Here is a 20576-nt window from a genome sequence, read left to right on the forward strand (position 1 = left end):
TCCGTCAGAGAGATGAAAACGTGAATTGTGCACCGTGAGTCTTGTTTTTTTTGTTTGTTTGTTTTTCATTTGCTAACATTACCAAATCAGTCGTGATGAGAAACCGCTATATCACATAATATCAGTGTGGACGGATATTAACGTATTAGTTTCTGTTATTAGTAATCAATAAGGTTACTCCTAGATGACCAATAGCTTTGCTATTGCCTGATTCATGATAATAATCTGTACAATATTGTGATCTGAGCACATATCGTTAGTTAAGCTAACATTGGTCTCGGCCCTGTTCTCCACTGCTTCTCCTCACACAACAGCTCAATTTGTCTCTTTTGACTGTTATTCTGTCTAATCCTGGCCTGTCGCTGCTCTCTTAAACACACAGCAGGCTAATTGTATGGCTGTGGTCTGTTATACGAGTATGAATAAACATTTACAGTTTCCTCAGCGTCCGAACTGTCATTGCAATCCATTGTTTTCCTATTGTTTATATTGATCGCGCTCCCTTGAGTTACGTCACTTCTGATTTGGCATTTTTCAGATGCGGAAGTAAAATTCTCTCACAAAAAACAACTCCAAGTAGCATATTTATACGTGTTTTTTCAAGAAAATCTGTTTCCTACATTATTTTTGTATACATTGAATCACTGAAGCTCTAACCTGCAATATGGCCTTTAAATCTTTGAAGCTTTTCTCTGAATGTTTCGGGAGTGTAAGGGAGGAACTCCTACAGGGTTCAGGCTGTAAGGTTTGACGAGCGACTAAAGAAACTTTATCAGCAAGATGCTAGAAAACTGTACATTTCTTGTCTATTACCACCCACTGCAACTTATACCAACGACGGAAATAAGCGCAGTTATAATAGCAAAATATGTGGGAGAGCGTTGCTATAGTGTGACAATATTGTATGAAATAGGGAGCACATTAATGTTAATACTAAATCAAAACTAGTTAGCACATAATTTGTAATTGAAAGGGTTTAATGACAATATCTGATTATGGTTACACTTACAATAATCACAAAATAGATGTACTGTATGAGATGATAAAATCATATACCATTTATCGTACACAGCATGTGTGTAAAAAGTTACCTGAGAGAGAGAGATAGAGAGAAAAAAAGAGAGCAAGAGAGAGAGAGGGGGTTGAAACAGTAAAGCAAATGTCTTAGTTCATTTTAAAATAGCTTTAGATATTTTCAATTCTTACAAGAGCATCAAGAGTGTTGAAAACAGCGCCATCTTGTGTCAGGTAACATTTACAGCAGCCATAAACCCGAGTGCGCAGCTCCGCTGTTTAATCCGTTAAATGATAAAATAATTCACATATTAAATTGTGGCAATACAATAAATGTAACAGCAAAAACAATAATTATAACAATACTAATAATATGTTTCAGGCGCCCCTGAGATGAATAATGACAGACTGGTGAAATACAGTGCCAGGCTTTGATCAAACTTCATTAAAGCTGTTTTGATCCTCCATTTGAATCTGGAGCGTTTCTTCACAGCAGCTGCTCTTGGTAACAGACCTGAGAGTCGATCACCGAACTGATGGAGGCTTTAAGATTCACAACTAGAGACCAGAAGATCCTAAATCAAGTTCAGATCTGAGACAAATCCTACATGAACTCCTCAGATTCTGTGATAGATCCAGACCAGAGCAAAGCATGCTGGGAACTGCCCAGTTTCAGTTCCTTCAACACCAATAATGGTGTTAATAATCCATTTGTCCAAAAACTTCAGTTTGACGTGTTTAAGTGGATTTACTCCATTAAATCAGGACAGAATGTGCAGTAATTGTGTGCTTTAACTCATTTTAATGAAGTTCATTTAACAAGCAGCAGAAATCATGTTTACAGTGTAGATTAAAAGATGGACAGATTGATGATTCCTGATTGTGATGTGTTTTATCTCCATCAGATTCCCATCGGATCACTCCGGATCTGAACACAGTGAATAAACGCCTCCGTCTGTCTGAGAGGAACACAGTGATTACTGTCACTGACACACCACAGCCGTATCCTAATCATCCAGACAGATTTGATGTGTATCCTCAGGTGTTGTGTAGAGAGAGTGTGTGTGATCGACGCTGTTACTGGGAGATTGAGTGGAGTGGATTATGTGTGTGTATATCAGTGTCATATAAGAGCATCAGCAGGAAGGGAGACTGTGATGAGTGTGTGTTTGGATATAATGATCAGTCCTGGAGTTTGATCTGCTATCCTGACAGATACTCATTCAGACACAATAACATATGGACTGATCTCCCTGTAAAGCCCATCATCAGGAGAACAGTGAATGAGGAGAATCACTATAGAGCAGGAGTGTATGGGTATGACTATAGACTAGGAGTGAATGATGATGATGAGGAGGAGGAGGAGAAGAATCACTATAGAGTAGGAGTGTATGTGGATCACAGTGCAGGAACTCTGTCCTTCTACAGCGTCTCTGGAGACACAATGATCCTCATCCACACAGTCCAGACCACATTCACTCAACCGCTCTATCCTGGGATTGGGTTTAGTCGTTATGGATCATCAGTGAAACTGTTCTAGAGTCTCTTCATGACATTAACACTGAAATATCAGGACACAGTAAATGTGTGTTAATGACTCAGAGTCACATGATGAAGTAAATGTTGAAATATTGTAATAAATGTTGAACTCAGTGTATGTATATTGTGTCATGTGGTGTCGTTATGAGGAGCAGGAGTGACACTTACAGATTTAGATCCACTAACCCACTGAAAAATAACATCAACAATCAATTCATCAATTTAATCATTCAAACACAAATGGACATTTTTACATGCATCAATAAATACACACATTTAAAACTGTTTATTTGATTCATGTTTTAAACGTACATTAATAAATCATTTTAAATCTCTTTTTAAAAGCTTTGGCCAATTGCTTTTCTTTATCCGTTTGTCAGTCGAGTTAAAAACGCCATTGGTCAGGACACACGTGGAGCAACCAATCAGCTTTCACCTCAGTGTGAAGAGCCAATCCTCTGTCACTGTGAATGTAACACGCGCTGTCATTGGACAGTGAGAACAGCTATTCATTCATTAAATATGAGAGTTGAGACACTCTGACTGAAAGAGTCTCAAACCGTCTACTTCTCTACTATACAGTAGGCGAGAGAATAAGTGTGTCAGAAACCTCAGTGATCATCAAAGAGTAGCGAGAATTACCCGCGTGACGTACTGATTCTCGCCAGATTGTGACGTGTTGAGATGCAGCAGGACTGTGAACACGTGATTGTTGATCAATAAGTTTGAATAAAGCGTTGTTTCATGTGTTGTTGACTTGTGTGTGTGTATTTATTTATTTATTGTGATGCTTACTTTTATTCCTATTGTCAGAAAATAAAATATAATAATTGTATTCATTCATGGATTAATTCATTGCTTGACTGAGATATATACATATATAAAACATTCAAAAATATATTGTCCCCGGTTTTTAGTTAATTAATAGATTAATAACAAATGAGATTTTGGTGATATTTTGAGCACTCAAATAGGAAATATCCCCGGTTTCCATTTCAGAAATCTGGTCACTTCACAAGTTTTGTTTTCTTTAATGGATGACTTATGTTGTCTCACAAATAAATGTACTCAATTCTATTAATGAAAATGACTTAATCAGAAAATGTACTGCCTTTTTCTGGTTAAGATCATAATGGATGTTTAGAGACTGTTTCAAAAGAGTGTTGCTTGACAGGACACCTCTTACGAGAAATTATGGAGATTATAATAATACATGTATAAATAAGTGATACACTTTTGATGCAATTATTTTTACTAACATTACCGAGGTCAAGGAAAAATATCATGTCACAAACACTTGAAATGAATCAATAATGATCGAGTTGTGATTATTAAACTGAACAGCCCAAAAATAACCCTATCTTTTCTCGATCAGTTCTGAGGGACAGATCATACTCTGCATCTGCTGTTGCCGTAAAGCCCTCCATTCCTGAAACATTCAAAGTGATATCAGAAGAACTTCATGTTTTTAACAAAGTGTACAGTGCGTGACAACAACCTGTGAGACGTCACTGTCCTCAGACTCTACATGGCTCAAGAGAAAGTCACATGATCGGCAGGATCTTTCACAATATTAAAGTCACTGCCTTGACTCTAGGAATAACACAGTAAGAAGTGAGAGCAGATCAGTGCCATCCATAACCATTCTGTTCACCAACAGTAAAGTAAAACTCATTGTTTCACAGTGAATCACATGTTTTCATGTTCAAATGTGACAGGAATCATCCTCCTACAAGAGGGTCATTATCCACCTTACACACAGCATCAGCACTGATTTCATGTAAGCACAGTATAAAAGTCAACACTATAAAACAAACAGACCATTTCTCATGTTCACACAGATTTGTACCTTTGGCCTTAAACACAGGGCAGATGGTCCCATGTCAGGGTACAGTTTGACATCCCTTGGTGTCCTTAATTCAGCCGGTAAAACACGTGCTGTTTTGTGGCGATCTGCCCTGCAGAATTCATCTTCTGTTTCTCAGTTGAGGAAATGTCTCTCTTAAGAGCTCTCTTAAGAACCTCTTGTGTGGATATTTTCTTCAATGGCACAACTAAACAAGTAAAAGAAGATGTTGTAGAAATTCAGAGTGTCGAATTAGAAAATAAGCAGTTAAATGTGTGGAATTACCCATAGGACTGCTGAACACAGACATGTTGACCTCCAACATCAGTGTAACTGATCTCCTTCTGTCCAGCTGCAGTCCTTCTGCTCTGAAATACAACCTGGATCACACGGTTGAACATTTATTCACAAGCTATAGAATGGATCATATAGCACGACTTTATAAACTGACTGGTCACATAAAAATAAGCAGTAATCATTTTAATTTTTTCAGGGGTACGTTTATAAAACTTTCTTAAATATCCTAACTGAACTAATCCTGGTTTAGTCTAAGCTCTGTCTGTGAAACCGGGCCTTTGTGTCTCTGGACCAACCCAGTCTCCTGCTACTGCGCATCTACAAGTTTACATTTTCATGCTTTTTGTTTCTTTGTTTGTGCTTGTATTTGTAATAGTAAAAGTATTAACTAAAAATAAATAAATATAAAAAGTGCATTGCCCTGATGTTTAGTCCTTCACGTTCAGGAACCACCCACTCGCGCTTGGAAACCAATCAAATGTTTAAATGTTTCTAGCGCCATTATCAATATCCCGCCCCCTCATTGTGCTCAAGTTCACCTCCTCGTGCATCATCATCATCATCATCATCAAAGTCGTCAATCATCAGAATACCCAAGTAAGTAATTAGCAAAAACACACGTATATATAAGTATCAGTTCTTGCTAACTCAAAACTTAATCAAACTTTATTTTCTTAAGTGAGCATGCACATGTCAGGCGGTTAATATCAGTTTAAAATGATTTCTCATTAAATGTTTTAAGGATAAATTTAGTGAGGTCAGCTGTGCGCATCATATGTGTTTTGTGTTTTCCATCACTTTAGCTCTTCTGTGCTTACTAATATTATCTGACATGTTCCTCCTTTAGCAGAGAAAGACATCAGAACAGCTGCCATGACCTCACCTCAATGTCAGAAATCAATAACATTTAATAACCCATTCATTAAATGCACATAAAGGCAATGTCAGACACAGCTTCTGTTCTGCCTCTGCAGTGTAATGGCTTTAGATGATGTTGAAAACAAATTCAATGGTAACAGCCTGTAGAAATATGGTGGATTAAAGCAGTGATTCTCAACTGGTGGGCCTTGGAGCACCATCTGGTGGTAGTCATTTTTATTTATTTCTTAATTGACAAATATTGTTATTTTCTAATTATCTAATTGTTCTTATGAATTTATATGATCAGAAACACTCAAGTCATCATCTAAAAGCTAATTTGTGTTTAAATATCACAACACCAATCACGTCACAGCGTCAGCTTGAGCGTTTGTTCGATCAGATGCAGTAACATTACTGTAATATGGATGGTTTTCTGAGAAGAAAAGCAGATGTGGGAGACAGACCTGTGGAAGCAATGCTTCGAAGTGTGCGGTGAGTAAATACGACGCTGATAACATTATATTGGTTTAATAAGAGCAGTACCTGTTTGTTGCTGTTTCAAATGAAGAAATGTGCTTTCCCGGAAGAAACGTGCTGCCTTGGTGAGATGTACAATTCTGTGTGCAGAAACATCAATAAAAGAGACATAGTCATCTTTATGAATGACATTATAAAATAATGTTTTAAATAAAAATGTTCATTAGAGAAATATGCAATGATGGTAAAACTAAGTGAAACTTTTAAATATTAAACTAAAACCACCAGTAGGTGGCAGAAAATTACTGTTTTTATGAGTGAGTCATCGAGTCATTCATTCAGTAATGAAGCAAGTGGCTGTGAATGAATCACTGAATCATTGACTCTCACGATTCGTTCAAAGCCGCAGAATTGTTTGCGAAACACAGTCGTGTGTTGTAGTTCTGCTGTGGTTTTCGTTAGAACTATTATTTAATTGCAAAATACAGTAAATAGGCTACTACTGTGTTTAAAATGTACGTTTTGTTTTTGACCTGTTACGTATAATAATGTCACGTTTGCAGTCACATGGATATTTGGGAACAATTGCATTCTTGCTCGTTATCAATATTAAATACAAGAACTCACACAAGGTATGTTTTTGTCTCAGAGAAAGAGTCTTAAATCGAAATTAATCCATTATTTGTGTCTATATGTTCTTCATGCGAGTAAGTGCTCAATCCCCACTCTTACAAAGGTGCATTGTCCAGAACGACAGTAATTTAGCGCGATTTAAGGCAGCAGATTCTGCACGCAATCTATCATATGCATGCTGCTTGTGTGGAGACAGTCATTTTTGACTGCAAATGATGAGGTAATTTGATTAAATGTGCTGGATTTACGGCATTTTGGCAGTTCGATATACATGCTCAGTTTTAATATTATTTTACGGTAGAATTAAATGAAATATCAGCATTTGTTCACGAAGCCCCTTTTGTCACCTCAGTTTGGGAACCACTGAGCATTGTGTGTTTTGCAGGAAAAGATAAAGAAGGTTTACATGGATTAATTCATGTCAAAAACATAAAGGGAACATAAACCTAACCCTCAATGTGTTTTAAAATAATAATGTCTGGTTAAAGTTATGCAGGCTATCAACTGAGAAAGCAATAGGGAATGACACAATAATCACAACTGAAACTTTTATTATGCCACCACAGATACATTTATACAAGTTATCTTATCAAACCAACTAAAATAAAATCAAAACAGCTAAAACAAGCAAACTCGATGCTCATTTCCTAAAGATAGACCACCAGAGGCTGGAATCACTACTAAATTATCTCTCAAAACAGTTGTGTGATTCAAGAACAGCACTAACATGTTCAGTGTGTCATGATCACTAGTGAGAGTGCCCTAATCAGCCACTAGAGGGCACTCCATTCCGGACTCTTGTTTTCACCCCTTGGACTACATTACCCATAACACACTTCCCGGACTCATTATCCCATGTCATTGCACCCAGCTGTTTTGTGTTTCCTCATTAGTGTCTGTCTATTTATACTCAGTTGTTTCTGTCCTTGGTTGTGGTTTGTTAATGTTCTGAATTCTCCATGTTTGGCATAATGATGAACATGCGCACAAAATTAGCACTGCACGTGATGGAATAGTGCACAATCTGCGCAATTGCGCAGTCTACGCTGATTTAATAGACTGAGAATAAGCGTAGCGCTATAGAGTTGCATCAGCCGTTCTGACTGGAAAGTTCTCCGGATTGCTCGCATTATAAGGACATTGTATGAGTAACGGACAAGTAAGTCCAGTGTTATTTGAATATAAATGTTATATTGCAAGTAGATTTGTTGCAGACGCTGTATCTAAGTTTATTTAATTATATTAATGCGACCTATTTACCGCTCGTGAATGACGCGCTGTATTGTATGCCGTCAATCCTTTGAAGTTAAATATAGCAATCGATCGTGTGACTTGTATAAGAAGAAGATATTTTATGTTGTTTATTATTTATATCTATAATGTGACAATTGATTCATCTGCTAATTATTATTTTTATTTTATTGTTCTAGAAAACCTTGCATATGTCCATCTATGTTGATGCCAGAGCAATCATTAAAAGGCTATCATTGAGACATGACTCTGTATTCTCTGACAAGAATACTGTAGCGGTCAGTGCACATTGATCCAGCAATAAATCCTAATACATAACAGTTAATTATTGTTACGTGCACTTCTGTTTCTCTGGCTTTCTGTTTAATGTGGACTGTTCCTTGGATTTTGACCCTTGCCTGTTTCTGGATTACGACTTTGGATTACCCTTTAATAAACGCTGCACTTGGATCTGAAACACCTTGTCTCTGTGCATTCCGTGACAGAACAAGCCACCATTTAACAGATCCAGCGGCATGAGTTTTCGGATAATTCCCCCAGCCTCCATTGGGGAGCGGATGGCTTTACTTCGGGCGGTGGTGGCTCTACGTCAGGAGGGAAGGGAGGTAGGGTGTTTTGCCCAGTTTTTCTGGACTATGGCGAGAGGGCTGTGGTATAATGATGAGGCGCTAAAAGGGATTTTTAATGGATGCCTCGATGACCCTCTGCCTCAGTGGGAGTTGAAGGGGCTTCAGATCCTGGATTTTTGGGGCTTTGTCAAATATCTCGGCCATAGAAGCCAGTGGGCAACACATGTTCAGCCAGAAGCCGCTCCAGCCCGTGTGTCTGCTTCATAGCCCGCTCCAGCCCGCGAGGTCGCTCCCGAATCCACAGAGGAGGAGGGCACGGAGTCACCGCCTCACTCTCGTAAAAGGAGTAAGAGGAGGAGGAAGGCTTCAGTCATCCCTCAAGGCCTGGAGGCCTTCCCAGAGCCCACTCCAGCCAGGGAGTCCACTCCAGAGTCCGCTCCAGCCAGTGAGCCAGCTCCAGCCTGTGAGTTTGCTTCAGAGTCCGCTCCAGCCAGTGAGTCCACTCCAGCCAGCGAGTCCGCTCCAGCCAGCGAGTCCGCTCCAGCCAGGGAATCCGTTCCAGTCATTGAGTCCACTCCAGAGTCCGCTCCAGCCAGCGAGTCCACTCCAGCCAGGGAATCCGTTCCAGTCAGTGAGTCCACTCCAGAGTCCGCTCCAGCCAGCAAGTCCACTCCAGCCAGTGAGTCCACTCCAGCCAGGGAATCCGTTCCAGTCATTGAGTCCACTCCAGAGTCCGCTCCAGCCAGCGAGTCCACTCCAGCCAGGGAATCCGTTCCAGTCAGTGAGTCCACTCCAGAGTCCGCTCCAGCCAGCAAGTCCACTCCAGCCAGTGAGTCCACTCCAGAGCCTGCTCCAGTCAGTGAGTCTGCTCCAGCCAGTGAGTCTGCTCCAGAGCCCGCTCCAGCCAGTGAGTCCACTCCAGAGTCCGCTCCAGCCAGTGAGCCAGCTCCAGCCTGTGAGTTTGCTTCAGAGTCCGCTCCAGCCAGTGAGTCCACTCCAGCCAGCGAGTCCGCTCCAGCCAGCGAGTCCGCTCCAGCCAGGGAATCCGTTCCAGTCATTGAGTCCACTCCAGAGTCCGCTCCAGCCAGCGAGTCCACTCCAGCCAGGGAATCCGTTCCAGTCAGTGAGTCCACTCCAGAGTCCGCTCCAGCCAGCAAGTCCACTCCAGCCAGTGAGTCCACTCCAGCCAGGGAATCCGTTCCAGTCATTGAGTCCACTCCAGAGTCCGCTCCAGCCAGCGAGTCCACTCCAGCCAGGGAATCCGTTCCAGTCAGTGAGTCCACTCCAGAGTCCGCTCCAGCCAGCAAGTCCACTCCAGCCAGTGAGTCCACTCCAGAGCCTGCTCCAGTCAGTGAGTCTGCTCCAGCCAGTGAGTCTGCTCCAGAGCCCGCTCCAGCCAGTGAGTCCACTCCAGAGTCCGCTCCAGCCAGTGAGCCAGCTCCAGCCTGTGAGTTTGCTTCAGAGTCCGCTCCAGCCAGTGAGTCCGCTCCAGCCAGTGAGTCCGCTCCAGCCAGTGAGTCCGCTCCAGCCAGCGAGTCCGCTCCAGCCAGCGAGTCCGCTCCAGCCAGCGAGTCCGCTCCAGTCATTGAGTCCACTCCAGAGTCCGCTCCAGCCAGCGAGTCCACTCCAGCCAGCGAGTCCGCTCCAGCCAGTGAGTCCACTCCAGAGCCCGCTCCAGTCAGTGAGTCTGCTCCAGCCAGTGAGTCCGCTCCAGAGCCCGCTCAGGCCAGTGAGTCCACTCCAGAGCCCGCTCCAGTCAGTGAGTCTGCTCCAGCCAGTGAGTCCACTCCAGAGCCCGCTCCAGTCAGTGAGTCCGCTCCAGCCAGTGAGTCCACTCCAGAGCCCGCTCCAGCCAGTGAGTCCGCTCCAGCCAGTGAGTCCACTCCAGAGCCCGCTCCAGTCAGTGAGTCCGCTCCAGCCAGTGAGTCCACTCCAGAGCCCGCTCCAGCCAGGGAGTCCGCTTCAGCCAGGGAGTTCGCTTCAGAGTCTGTTCCAGCCTGTGGGTCCACTTCGGTGCCTACAGATGAGGTAGGCACAGAGCCACCGCCTCACCCTCATAAGAGGAGGAAAAAGAGGAGAAGGGCTTCCTCCGTCCTTCAAGGCCCTGAGACCACTCTAGAGGTTGTTCTTTGTTTTCCCAAGTACCTTGCCCTGCCGGCGCCAACTAAGCGCCTTGCCCTGCCGGCGCCAACTAAGCGACTTGCCCGGCTGCCGCTGCCGCCGCCAGAGCAGCCCCAGCCTGAGCCCGCTGCCATCCCAGAGCAGCCCCAGCCTGAGCCCGCGGCCATCACCGAGCTGCCCGCTCTCCCTGATACGGTCACAGAGGCCGTCACCGAGCTGCGCGCTCTCCCTGATACGACCACGGAGGCCGTCACCGAGCTGCGCGCTCTCCCTGATACGGCCACGGAGGCCGTCACCGAGCTGCTCGCTCTCCCAGATATGGCCACGGAGCACCCTTGGTCAGCCCTGCCGCCGCCGCCATTCAAGCCTTCTGCCCTGCCGTCGCCGTCCAGGCTTTCTGCCCTGCCGCCACTGCCCAGGCCGTCTGAACCGTTGAAACCCGCCTGGTCTGTTCCTCCAGCATCGCCCTGGCACTCAGCCAGGAATCCAGACCTGCTGGAACCCGCCTGGTCAGTTCCTCCAGTACCGCCCTGGCAATCAGCCAGGACTCCAGACCTGCTGGAACCCGCCTGGCCAGTTCCTTCAGCGCCGCCCTGGCAATCAGCCAGGACTCCAGACCTGCTGGAACCCGCCTGGCCAGTTCCTTCAGCGCCGCCCTGGCAATCAGCCAGGACTCCAGACCTGCCGGCGCCCACCTGGTCAGTTCCTCCAGCGCCGCTCTGGCACTCAGCCAGGACTCCAGACATGCTGGAACCCGCCTGGTTAGTTTCTCCAGCGCTGCCCTGGCACTCAGCCAGGACTCCAGACCTGCTGGAACCCGCCTGGTCAGTTCCTCCGGCTCCCCCCTGGCCCTCAGTCGGGGACTCTGGACCTGGCCCGCCATCCCTCCCCCTGATCCTCCTCCTGTCCACCTCCCTCCTGAATTTTTGTGTTTTTGTTTTTTTTGTCTGGTGGAGCGTCTGGTAGCCGCTCCTTTGAGGGGGGGGTAATGTCATGATCACTAGTGAGACTGCCCTAATCAGCCACTAGAGGGCACTCCATTCCGGACTCTTGTTTTCACCCCTTGGACTACATTACCCATAACACACTTCCCGGACTCATTATCCCATGTCATTGCACCCAGCTGTTTTGTGTTTCCTCATTAGTGTCTGTCTATTTATACTCAGTTGTTTCTGTCCTTGGTTGTGGTTTGTTAATTATTGTTACGTGCACTTCTGTTTCTCTGGCTTTCTGTTTAATGTGGACTGTTCCTTGGATTTTGACCCTTGCCTGTTTCTGGATTACGACTTTGGATTACCCTTTAATAAATGCTGCACTTGGATCTGAAACACCTTGTCTCTGTGCATTCCGTGACACAGTGTCACTTTAACACAAAACAGGAAGCTCACCCTGTTGAACCCCAGAAGTATCTGATTCACACACTTGTGAAACTGACCTAATTTAGGTTAGTCACTTAAATGATTTCAAAGTCATATGAAGAGAATAAAAAGGTGTTTTTGCTCAAATCAATCAGCACCATTGTTCAGGTAAAAGACTTTCTCTTTCTCTCATGCCAGTGTGTGCCAGCGCTGATGTAAAGGATTGTGGGCGACACAAACCAGTTCATCAGCTCATGATGGTCCACTCACTTTATCTTTGTCTAAACACACAGGTCAGATGGTCAGTGGTCATCACGAGCGTCTTGTTCCACACAGAATGAATGTGTCTTCTCTGTCTGTGAGGCATGTTCACATCTTCTTCTCTCGTCAGTGTGTGGTCGAGCCCCTCTCAACAGCAGGATTGATGGAGGGGAGAATTACGGTACTGTGTCAAGCTGGTCATTTATGAGCTTTGTTCAGTAGAAAAATTAAAGTTGACCACGGTACAAGCGCTTCTTTGCCTCCATGTCATGCAGTAAAACTGTTTAAAGCACAGCTAGCCGTGGATTATCCCTCACGTACTGAACCATTCCTACCTGCATATCATCAGATGGTCAAAACCTGCTAGTTTTTATGGGATCATCTGGGAAACTTTAATGGCATGCCATCGGCACAACTAAACAAGTAAAAGAAGATGTTGTAGAAATTCAGAGTGTCGAATTAGAAAATAAGCAGTTAAATGTGTGGAATTACCCATAGGACTGCTGAACACAGACATGTTGACCTCCAACATCAGTGTAACTGATCTCCTTCTGTCCAGCTGCAGTCCTTCTGCTCGAAAATACAACCTGGATCACACGGTTGAACATTTATTCACAAGCTATAGAATGGTTCATATAGCACGACTTTATAAACTGACTGGTCACATAAATATAAGCAGTAATCATTTTAATTTTTTCAGGGGTATGTTTATAAAACTTAAGTTTTATAAAGTTACAATGGCCTCAAGAAGCTCGTCTTTATTTCTTGGTTTGACCTGACGTCTGATGAATTCCTTCATTGCGTGCCACACCAGCTCGATTGTATCAAGATCTGGTGATCTGTAGGCGAAAAAGTTGGATGATTTTGTCAAATGTACACAAACCAGAAAAAAAAAAATGGACAGACACAAACATACTCAGCTGGTGTTTTCACCCAGTCGATCCCCTCCTAAAAAAAAAAAAGTCTGCTTTCCAAGAGTTGGAGTTCCTCCTAGTCTACTGAATAGTTTAATGTAGAGGCTACAGGTTTGTTCTAGTGTGTTACATCAGTAGTGTGACATCATTAGGATTAGTTTAATGTGATGGTAATACATCGCTTACAAAGGGTTCACGTTAACTACTGTATGATCATCAGACGATTTTAATGTGTTAATGTTTCAACTATATCGTGCAATTATAGCTATGTAACAATCTGATAAATTGCAATTGTGCCGTTTGTATCCATTAACACGCTCATAAACATTACAAAAAGAAATGTCATGCCATAAGCTACACAATTACGAAAAAAAAAACATTGATATCCCAATAATCAACATTTTGTTATTCAACAAGTGCAAGGCTATTAAGATAAAAAGTTTCTGCTATAGATAGTTTGCGCCTAATCTGACTCTCCACAATGGGCTACAGAATGCATATGAATATTTTATAGGCCTATTTGTATTTTGACTGCAGTTAAGAGCAAAATGACGAGAACATGTTTAACATTGGAAGTTTAAGATTCTTTATTAAATATTCTTACTTAATGCAAAACATATAGGCATCTGTACATTGTACTTCTATAACATCATAACATAAATCATTAAATTATAGTTCAAATGAACCGTACAAACCCAATCTTGGTTTTTGCTATTTATTTATATCAGCAGATCTGTGTTGATTCAGTTCATTTCAATAACTGCTGATGTTGCAAACTGTGGTTAAGCTGTAAAGCAGCTCGAAAGAATTGACCAAGATAATGTAACATTATGGCTCCGTATTATTAGAACAATAACTGTACAGAATCTTTACTGCCATCCAATGTTCCTTAAAGAAATAAAATAAAAATGTTAAAGAAAAACAAACAAAAACAACAAACCGATTGTGTTCCATTTATATATCAATGTATAATGTTTACATTATCTTGTGTGTATAAAAAGCACTCACCCAACCTAACAGTGATTGCTCTGCAACACTTGACAAGTTTGAGATAGTTCGTCGTTTTACGGTTCCAGGCTGAGGAACACAAAAAAGGTGAATACAGGCCCTATATATATATATTATATATATGTAATTTACTGATTTAACAGTCATGTACTCTAAATGGTTATTTTATATAGCCTAACCTATTGTGAGATGTTTTAATTATTCCGCCTTTGCTGACAGACAAGTTTGTCTGAGAACATAAATCGGCTACCAAAGCCAAAAGCAGAGAAACGGCCGAAGAAGCGCATGGTCCTAAAAAAAGCGGTAATTTACTTGATTTGCTTATTTTCTATTTTAAAACATCATTCTGTATTTGTGCGAATGGGAAAAGATGCGAAAGTGTAGCCTATTAATAGTATATTGTAATTTCTCCCAATAGGCCGATGTCCTGTTTAGTTTGGTGACAGTCGAAAGCAGTGGACACCAAGCAAGACCGACTGTGTTGGAGGATTTGAGGCCTGAGCTGGCGAGGCAGCGCTCCGAGATTGAGGCACTGAGGAAAGAGCTGCATGCATGCAAACAGGCATGTGCAAGCACAAATACAGCCCTTGCTGATTTAAATAACACTCACAAGCAACTTGTTCAGACCCACACGACGGTTGTAATGCAGTTGAGAGACAGCAGCAAAGAACACCGCTACTGTCCTGCACTCCAGTAGCAGACTGTATGACTCGGACCGGGGTCACTCCTAACCTGAGTGTGGATGCAGACCGGAGTGAAAATACGCCCTCCATCGCTTCTGTGGATCTGAATCCTACTCCACCTGGAAGTTGTCATCCTGATCTCCAGTTCTGCCCTCCCACTCTAGAGCATACTGACATACTGATGATGCAGAAATTAACAATTCCTGTATAAAATGGGACAGCAACCTTTATATCAAACATTTTTACGTTGTCCACAGCTGAGCAACGCGAGAGGAAGTTTCTGCGCAAGAGCGCACAAGTGAATGTGCATGCACAATTTTTAGGGGGTAGGAGGATTTTTTTATTCTTAAATTTTCATATGCAATGAAAAAAATGGGATAAACACAAAACTTGTAAATAAAATAAATTGATATACAGTATATACAAGTTAGTGACATATATTAGATATCATAATGAGCAAAAATACGCCACAGTAGACCGCCGCTCATGCTGAACTGCACGGTGCTGCTGTTTCCAATGAATGTGCGTGTGAGGCACCAGCGCATAAAACAGCTGAAATAGACCATACTCAATTTTTGCTCACACAGTTAAGGCATAATTGGAAACAGTTTGAAAAATCAAGAACAATAGCAGCTAATAAGAATTATTGCTCTTAATGCGGTCTTAATGCTGGACCGTTCTCATTTCGCTCCGCATATGGAACTTGAAGGATTTATATATATATATATATATATATATATGCCTAGTAATGAGTGTTTAATGACAATAGCATGCAGTAAGACTTTGTGTAAAGGTCTTTCTTTTAATTTTTGATGCATAGACTGTAGCCTAAAACTATCCCATGTTTTGAAATTAACTCTCACTTAAAATTTTCTAATGGTTTTTAAGGATGTTAAAATGTTATATTATAATGTTATTGTTGTTTTACTTCGTCCTTTCATCTCCGTTTACAAACCGACATTTTATTATTACAGTCACTTTCCAATCCGTCCCTTTGCGCCACCTGGCGGTAGTTTCGCGAATGATATTTACACGCGACTGAAATTCAGTTAACGCAACGGCCCTGCGGCGGCGGTATGAGCGGCGGTAATACCCATTTTGGTTGTCTACCTACTGTAGAAAGTCAATAACTTTTATTTCCTTACCCTTTCCTCCGTGCATAACATCAGCATTTGTATGCACGAAAAATAATCTCGTCTTCTACTACGATGTTGGAGCACAAAAATAGGATTTCTCTGCATGGCAAGCCATCTCGCAAACACAATGGTAAAAACAACAGCAACAATAGGCAGCATATTCCCCGAACCTGCAGCTCCTGTCAAAAAAACAACCAGACCGTTATTTCTGGCGTGACGATCGAGTCTGTCCCAAAAGTACCTCTCAATGCGCCCTCGTGGACTCGCGCCAAGGGCCCTATAGGTCTGCACTACATGACGTCACCAAAGTGTGGACTCTAAGGAAGTCCACAAGTCCGGAGTGTGCCATTTGGGACAGGGCCGAAGTCTTGATTTGCCCTGGTGATCACTTCTGGGTGTTATACTGTTGCCATCTGGACTGTTTACCTTTTGTGATTCTCTGCCGCCTGCCCTGATCTCTGCCTGTATCCTGATTCTGATTATCTGCCGCCTGCCTCGACCATTGCCTGTCCCTGTTTACGTCTCTGCCTTTGCCCTTGCTGTGTTAACACTATTCTTAACAAAAGCTGCAAATGGATCCCCATTCTGTTGGCCCATCATTACTCATTTAGTCTGCTTACATTCATCTGCTTTCATTTTTGAGTATAGTGCCCGCATCTCAAATTCCAATCAAGAACCGACAAATAGAACCAAGTCTACCGCTCTTCATTTTTACCTTAATTCAATTCACATTTATTTGTATAGCACTTTTCACAATACATATCGTTTCAAAGCAGCTTTACAGAGAATGCATGTCAACATTACTGTCACAGAGACGAACTCCGTGATTCCCTCCTCTGGCCATCGGAGGGAGCCATCCCCGGAATACTAACACACATACACACTACATTACCCATTATCCCATTCTCTGGACTGATTACGCCTCAGCTGTTGCCTATCACCTGGACTATAAAGGACTCACACACACCACACCACATCGCGAGGTCTTGTTTCCCTAGTGAGCATTTCTGAGCGTTTATTGTCTGACTGATTACCTGTTGCTGTACTTGCTGTTACCCGTTCTTGACCCTCTTCTGCCTGCCAACCGACTTCTGCCTGGAATACTGTCTTGTGAGTTATTTCTGCCTGCCCTGACATTCTGCCTGTTTTATGACCACGTTTCTGCCTGTCTCTGCCATACCTGTCTGTCCCCGATCTGACCCTGCCTGTACGACCATTCTACTATTTAATAAAAGCATGCAAATGGATCCCGGCTTGAGTGATGATTCGTTACAGAAGACCTCGCCACAACAAGATCCAGCTGCTTTCACCCACCTGTGTGCGACCATGTCTGCTCAAGCTACCCAACTTGCTGGCCACCAACATCAGCTCAACCGTCTCACTAAACTCACCGACGAACTGGTAAAGGCGCTGCAAGGAATTCAACTTTCTACGGTAGCAATGCCACAACCCTCTGCCGCCGCCGCCATTAACCACGCTGCTACCACGCCATCACCGGTGAGTCCACGCCTCTCTCTCCCTGAAAGATTCGATGGAGATCCTGCGAAATGTAGAGGCTTCATGCTGCAATGCTCGTTGTTCATTAATCAACAATCTGCTCTGTATTCCACTGATACCAGCAAGATTGCCCTGGTTTGTTCTCTGTTCTCGGGAGGGGCGCTTGAATGGATTACTGCTGTTTGGAGAGAGGATGGATCAGCTTTCCCAAGTTACGAACACTTTATGCAAAGTTTTAGAGACGTGTTTGATCATCCACCCGATGGCAAGGGTGCAGGTGATAAATTATTGGAACTCGCTCAAGGACGCAAAACCGCGGCTGAATATGCTCTCGCTTTTCGTACTCTGGCAGCACAAACGAACTGGGTTGATGAATCGCTAAAGGTATGCTTCCGAAGAGGACTGACACATGAGTTACAGGCTGAACTAGCATGCCGTGACGAGGGGAGAAGTTTAGACCAGTACATCGAGCTGGCCATTCACCTGGATAATCTCATCCGCTCACACAGGTCGGGCCTGAGACACAGTGTTCGTTCCTTTCACCCCTCTGCCATAGATAATCCAGAGCCCATGCAAATCAACACGTACCATTTGTCCGAGGAGGAGAGAAATCGTCGTATGACACATCGCCTGTGTTTATACTGCGGTAACCCTGGTCATATCCGCAACAACTGCCCAGTCCGAGTTCGTCCCGAGAATCCACGGTCGGTGAGTGACTCTAATCCTTACTACAGTGCTGATATGTGTCTGACTGTACCCATTACCCTCATGAATGACGACTTCCATGTTGAAACCACGGCTTTACTGGACTCAGGGGCAGCGGGAAATTTCATATCCCATGCGTTTGTTCAACAATTTAAGATACCTGTAATCCAATGTCCCTCTTCCCTCACAGTGGAAGTCATAGACGGCCGGCCGCTCGGTTCAGGAAGAGTTAACACCATCTCACAACCAGTCACCATGCAGATCGGAGTTTTTCACACCGAACGCATTCAGTTCCACGTACTCCCCACTTCAACCACCTCCATCATCCTAGGATTACCATGGTTACGATTCCACAATCCACACATATGCTGGAGAGAGGGACAGATAAGTCACTGGAGTGAGAATTGCCACATGAACTGTTTTTCTAAACCACCTCTCATTCCTGTCAGAACCATTCAGTCGACCAACCTTTTAAGTCAAAAGGAAATCAGCCCCGACAGTCAACTACCTGCCGAATACCATGATCTCTCCCTGGCCTTCAGTAAGGTACGTGCATCACAGTTACCTCCACATCGCTCCTACGACTGTGCTATTGATCTAATTCCAGGATCCTCACCGCCAAAGGGGCGCATCTTCCCACTCTCTCAACCCGAATCCGAAGCCATGAAGAAATACATAGAGGAGGAACTAGCCAAAGGTTTCATACGCCCGTCTACGTCTCCAGCATCAGCAGGGTTCTTCTTTGTGAGTAAGAAAGATGGCGGATTACGACCCTGTATTGATTATCGTGGTCTGAATAATATAACGGTCAAGTTCCGTTACCCCTTGCCTCTGGTTCCTGCCGCTCTGGAACAGCTCCGTACCGCTAGAATATTCACCAAACTGGACCTGCGCAGTGCATATAACCTGATCCGCATCAGAGAGGGAGATGAGTGGAAGACTGCATTCTCCACAGCTACAGGGCACTACGAATACTTGGTTATGCCCTTCGGGCTTGTCAATAGTCCTTCCGTTTTCCAGGCATTCATTAATGATGTGTTTCGTGACATGCTTAACAGATTCGTCATTGTCTACATCGACGACATCCTGATATACTCCGACACCATGGAGGAACATGTACAGCAGGTCAGACAGGTTCTCCAGAGACTAATTGATTATCAATTTTACGCCAAGGCTGAGAAATGTGAGTTTCACCAGACATCCACTTCGTTCCTCGGATACATCATCAGTTCAGAGGGCGTTGCTATGGACGACAAAAAGGTCTCCACCATCCTCGACTGGCCACAGCCCAACACTCTCAAAGAGATGCAGCGCTTCCTAGGTTTTTCGAACTTCTACCGAAGGTTTATTCGCAACTTCAGCATTATAGCATGCCCACTCACCAGCATGGTAAAGAAGGGTCAACGCCTACTCAAGTGGACATCCGCAGCCACAGCAGCTTTTCAGACTCTCAAGGAACGATTCACCTCAGCCCCTATCCTCCATCACCCGGACCCGTCGCTCCCCTTCATCGTTGAGGTCGACGCGTCAAACACTGGTCTCGGAGCCATCCTGTCACAGCGGCAAGGTAATCCACCTAAATTGTATCCTTGTGCTTATTATTCCAGGAAACTCTCAGCAGCAGAACGCAATTACGATGTCGGGGATCGTGAACTTCTCGCCATGAAGGCGGCGTTCGAGGAGTGGCGCCATTGGCTGGAGGGAGCCATGCATCCATTCGTTGTTCTAACTGATCACAAGAACCTGGAATACCTACGCACCGCCAAAAGACTAAACCCTCGTCAAGCCCGCTGGTCTCTGTTCTTCTCCCGCTTCGTCTTCACTGTAACTTATCGCCCAGGCTCTAAGAATGTCAAGGCAGATGCTCTGTCCCGCCAGTTTGAAGGTGAGCGCAATACACAAGACCCAGAAACAATATTACCTACCTCTCTCGTTGTTGCTCCTGTACAGTGGGATGTCATGACAGAGCTGGAACAAGCCAACACAGAGACCGAGATCCCCGCTGATTGCCCTCCGGGAAGGAGTTTCGTCCCGCTTGCTTTTCGCACCCGCATCATGGAAATGGTCCACAACTCATCTGCATCCGGTCATCCTGGCATCACAGCTACCATCCAACTCCTGCAGAACCGTTTCTGGTGGTCCTCTCTGCCAAAGGATACAGCTCAGTTCGTCAAATCCTGTCAAACCTGTTCTACGCACAAACCATCTCATCAACTTCCCGCTGGATTACTACAACCCCTACCACTACCTCAGCGTCCATGGTCCCATATCGCCGTCGGCTTCGTCACGGATCTCCCAGTATCTGACGGATATACCACAATACTCACCGTGGTGGATCGATTCTCCAAAGCCTGCCGCCTGATTCCGTTACCTAAGCTTCCTACTGCCATGCAGACCGCCGAGCAC

At 44.1% G+C, this 20576-nt stretch overlaps 1 protein-coding gene across 2 annotated transcripts in view; it reads left to right on the top strand.

Annotated features, from left to right (window-relative positions):
* Positions 1-3304, top strand: part of LOC125268252 (NACHT, LRR and PYD domains-containing protein 12-like) — a 66990-nt gene extending 63686 nt beyond the window's left edge. For both annotated transcript variants that reach the window (XM_048190308.1, XM_048190307.1), the window contains exon 11: positions 1920-3304. In XM_048190308.1, the coding sequence (XP_048046265.1) occupies positions 1920-2554 (635 nt within the window). In that variant the 3' untranslated portion in view covers positions 2555-3304. The remainder of the gene's footprint in view (positions 1-1919) is intronic.
* Positions 3305-20576: the final 17272 nt, after the last annotated feature.

Source organism: Megalobrama amblycephala, linkage group LG5 (genome assembly GCF_018812025.1).
Source record: "Megalobrama amblycephala isolate DHTTF-2021 linkage group LG5, ASM1881202v1, whole genome shotgun sequence".
Lineage (NCBI taxonomy): Eukaryota > Metazoa > Chordata > Actinopteri > Cypriniformes > Xenocyprididae > Megalobrama > Megalobrama amblycephala.